Source organism: Frankliniella occidentalis, unplaced genomic scaffold (assembly GCF_000697945.3).
Source record: "Frankliniella occidentalis isolate FOCC.00 unplaced genomic scaffold, Focc_3.1 Scaffold14, whole genome shotgun sequence".
NCBI classification, from domain to species: Eukaryota; Metazoa; Arthropoda; class Insecta; order Thysanoptera; family Thripidae; genus Frankliniella; species Frankliniella occidentalis.
Window position 1 is genome coordinate 960,498 of NW_026267144.1, and position 3,858 is coordinate 964,355.

Here is a 3,858-nt window from a genome sequence, read left to right on the forward strand (position 1 = left end):
CACGGGTTACCACTCCCGCTGTGGCTAGGATGGCTCTTACCCGGCACGCTTTCGCCGGGGGTCGAACCTTTGCCCCCCATGGGACCCCAGTGCCGAGTCATCGTCACCCCCAGTCCAGGTTCAGAAAAATGTAGCTGGGATCGGAGATTCGAACCCCTGGCTTGTGGCGCACGGGGTCGACCTTCTACGGGCGCGGCTACGACGCCACAGTGTGGGTAGCCGGGCGAGCTAGGCTAAAGGCACGAGTCAGCGCAGTAGCTTGAGCGGGAGAAGGAGAAGAACCGGTTCCATCACGACACCCTCTCACCTGACCGGCCTCCTGGTTCTTTGATTTCGCTGCGAAATTTGAATTCTAAGTCGGGGGTTCTAATACTCGACGCGCCTTCAAATTATTCGTTTTTATGTTTGAATTTTTACGCATTGTACGAGAAGCTCGACTAGTTGGCAACCCGCGCTGGGGTTCGAGTCCCACCTAGGACCCGGCCGGCCCGCCTTTTTTCTCTCTCTTTCTCTCTTTCCCACGCCGCGTTATCGTTAGGCTGTGTTTCTAGTCGTTGTGCTACAAGTGCGGTCCCTAAGCCGAGTTCGTAAAGGTGTCGGGGCGGGGACTCCCGGGTCATGGGTTCAAGCCCTGCCGCCGGCTCTTTTCTTTTCTTTCTTTTTGTTGGTGGCCCGGTTCGAATGCTACAATCAGAAAAAGCTTCCATCCAACTCACGGGGGCTTGAGTCCCACCGGTAGCTGGGTGAAGCGATTTCTTCCTCTTTTGCTCACACACACACACACACACACACAAAAAAAAAAATGCGCCGGCGGCAGGGCTTGAACCCATGACCCGGGAGTCCCCGCCCCGACACCTTTACGAACTCGGCTAAGGGACCTGAGCGGTGCACGCACCTACCTATTGCCACTGGGAAGACGTACAACTCGATCGTCGAAATGACGACCATGAGGATGAAGAGCGGTCGCGTTTCCATCATATATCGGGGTGCCTTGACGTGGTACCACGGGTCGTTGCGGATGACGGCGAGGATCATGAAGAAGGAGCCAATTATGGATAGCACCGAGTAAGTTCGTATGTAGCGCCGCAACAACGTTGCGCTCCGCCTCTCGCAGTGCTCGTTGAGCGGCAGGGCCTGGCTGGCCAAAGAGCGTTCCATCGGCGTGAAGTCGTCCAGGATCTCGCGAACGGCCATGATCTGTTGGGGCACCGTGGTGCTTCAGGGGCTTCCCGACTGACGAGCCTTGGAGGGCACCCTTCCTACCCACCGTCACGGCGTGCCTCTGCAGGTGGAGCATCTTGAAGCAGCAGAGACCGGACCCGAGCGCGTCCGCCAGGAAGCCGAAGAGCTCCACGTTATTGTCGTGCTCGCCCAGACCGAAGTACACCAGCTGCGGCACGCCCGACGCGGCGAAGGTGAGCGGCAAGAAGTACTCACCGAGCACGCGCGCGAGCGGCCCGCGACCCTCGGGCCAGGAGCAGATCATCCGCAGGTAGTGAACCACGACGTCCAGGGCCTGCGCACGCACAACAACGTCAACGATGCGGGCGAGCCGACGGGTTCACCCCCTCAGCAAGCAGATCGGTGCGCACCGCGGTATGGGCCCGCGGCTCCGGGGCCGCCGTCGCACTCTCCAGGGTGTCCTCGGTGACATCGACGCGGGCGGTGCCGCTAACCCCTGGCATCACGCACGACGACACGGCTGCGACGGGGTCTTGCGAAGAGTGGCAGTCCTGGGAGCGCGACCTGGAGTGGGGCCGGGTAGGGACGGGGCGGCCGAGGTGGAAGGGGCGGGGGAGGGACACAACGCGTGGCAGGGCACAGATATTATTGCCCCAGAATAACGAACGAATGCATTGATCAGTAAAAATTAATGGTGAACGGAGCAAGAGGGGTGAGTGGAGGGGATAGGTCCGTTACCTGAAAGAAAAAACTCTCTAGAAAGTTTCGCAATGGTAATTATTTAACCCCCCAAAATTTGCCCCCCCCCCCACAACCTCTTCCCCCCCTCCAAAAAATAATATGGCAGTAGCGGTACGTACCGAGTTGTGGGGTCACTGGTGGGCCTCCGTCGCAAGCTCCGTAGCGCCATCGGGCCCTCGGACGCGGTGGCTGCTGATATCAACCTCAGCCCGCAACGCTGTTGCGACGGGGCCACAGTGGCGAGACAGGATTGGGGCGGGCAGGGCGGGGGCGGCTGGCCGTGGTAGTAGTGTATAGACAATGCTCAACTGAATAACGAAGCCGTACATTCATCATTCAAGATTATTGGTAAATAAAGCGCGGCGGCGGTAGGAGAGAGGAGTAGTGGGCACAGGGCAATGACGTCTTTCCGCAAGGGGGTAACCTTTTAGGGGGGCCAGGGCAGAGGCGGAGTTGGTGGCGAGCTGGTGAAGGCTGGTGGGACATATTCCGGTGCTCTAATGTTGCCTCTGAAAGGAACAGTAAGGTCCTAAAGCGTAATCTAGGTATTGTTCTTTCCTGCTTATTGGGGGGGGGGGGGGGGGGGTATGAGGGCATAGCTAATCACGCTCACCGGTCCGCGTACGGTTTTATTAGCAACGTTTTAAAAAATAAATTGTAAAAACCCAGACACTAGAAAGAAGAAATCGGAGTGGACCTGCCACCGCCCCCCTGCCATTGGCCCGCGCGGTGCAGGTCGTCGTCTACCTCATGTTGATCACCGTGGAGTAGAGCGAGTAAGACCGTCGCATGATCTGTGAAAGGAAGGCAAGTGGGTCATCCATCTTTTTGTTTGCGGAATAAGATGCGCCGCTCCCAGAAAACCGTTTCGTTCAAAACACAAAACATCAACATCAACGATGAAACGTTTATCTGCGAGGGGTGGACCATTTGGATTTCCCACCAAAATTTTTCCAGATATTGCAAGACCAGCATATTCCCAAAATATTCCAGATATTCCATGCACAACAAAACTATGAGCGATCGACCCCTCGCTCCTCTGCGCATTGTAAAGGCTTTATCACTCACGTCCTGGAACAGTTTCAGCGTGAGGTTCATGAGGCGGCCCGCTGTGAGGAACAGGGGCCTCTGCGCGCGCAGGACGATCATGTGCTGGATGCGTCCCAGCTGCCTATCCTTCCCGGACAGCGACGGGTGGAAGGACGCGTAGGTCGCCGAGGACAGCCGCGTCGACTAGGAGGGTTGTTTCAATGAATCCCGGGTCCAGAAGTCAGATGTAAAGTGATAAAAGCGGAACCAGCATTTGTACCAGGGCGCTGATAAACCCCGCTCACTTTTGTACTGCGCAACCCGCCCGCACGGATCCATCCGGGACTGCATGTGCATACCCACCAGGCGTAGTGGACCGGCTCTACGCGAGCTCCAACGCGTCGCTCTGTTGTTGCGACCAAACGCCTCGGAAAGGCGCACTCGCGGTTCACGCGGTCTACGCCGGGGCGTTGTTGCAAGGGGGTAACTCCCAGGTCGGCGTATCCCCCACGAAAGATTAGTAGACCGCGAGCTACCACCGCGGCAGGATACGCAGACTCGCGAACTACTCCCTTGGCCCATAGTAATGGCCCGCAGTAGACCACCCGAACCGCTAGAGCGCCCTGAGGGGGTATCGGCTGCCAACAACAGTGGCGCAGCGACGCGCTGGCGCTTGGAGCCGGTTCGCGACGCCTGTTGGGTATGCAGTCCCGGATGGTGCCGTGCGGGCGGGTTGCAGAGTACCGGGTGATTCAGAGAAGACGCAGGTGCGGGCAGGTTTGCCTATCCTCGACTTGGCGGGCGCACGGGTCCAGGGTCTGGGGAGAGGTGAGGAGGGGACCCGTGCGCCCGCCGAGTCGAGGATAGGCAAACCCGCGCGCACCTGCGTCTTCTCTGAATCACCCG

General features: G+C 58.5%; 2 protein-coding genes across 2 annotated transcripts in view; both read right to left on the reverse strand.

The window, feature by feature from the left end:
• Positions 1-690: 690 nt before the first annotated feature.
• Positions 691-2,161, reverse strand: LOC127748824 (uncharacterized). The gene is made up of 4 exons (XM_052263838.1): positions 2,043-2,161; positions 1,268-1,516; positions 900-1,197; positions 691-767 (listed from the first exon to the last, which is right to left on the reverse strand). The coding sequence occupies exons 2-4, from the start codon at positions 1,484-1,486 to the stop codon at positions 691-693; spliced, it is 594 nt and encodes a 197-aa protein (XP_052119798.1). The 5' UTR covers positions 1,487-1,516; positions 2,043-2,161.
• A 371-nt stretch (positions 2,162-2,532) lies between these two features.
• The window catches only part of LOC127748818 (uncharacterized), a 12,533-nt gene continuing 11,207 nt past the window's right edge, over positions 2,533-3,858 (reverse strand). Inside the window, exons 7-8 of the mRNA XM_052263813.1 lie at positions 2,992-3,156; positions 2,533-2,717 (exon numbers count right to left, since the gene is read on the reverse strand). Of these exons, the coding sequence (XP_052119773.1) occupies positions 2,667-2,717; positions 2,992-3,156 (216 nt within the window). The 3' untranslated portion in view covers positions 2,533-2,666. The remainder of the gene's footprint in view (positions 2,718-2,991; positions 3,157-3,858) is intronic.

Coding starts and splice junctions, on each gene's coding strand:
- LOC127748824 (XM_052263838.1), bottom strand. CDS start 1,486: ATGATCTGCTCCTGGCCCGAGGGTCGCGGGCCGCTCGCGCGCGTGCTC. Junction 1,198..1,267: donor TGCAGAGGCACGCCGTGACG/GTGGGTAGGAAG, acceptor GTGCCCCAACAG/ATCATGGCCGTTCGCGAGAT. Junction 768..899: donor CGTCTTCCCAGTGGCAATAG/GTAGGTGCGTGC, acceptor TGTGTGTGTGAG/CAAAAGAGGAAGAAATCGCT.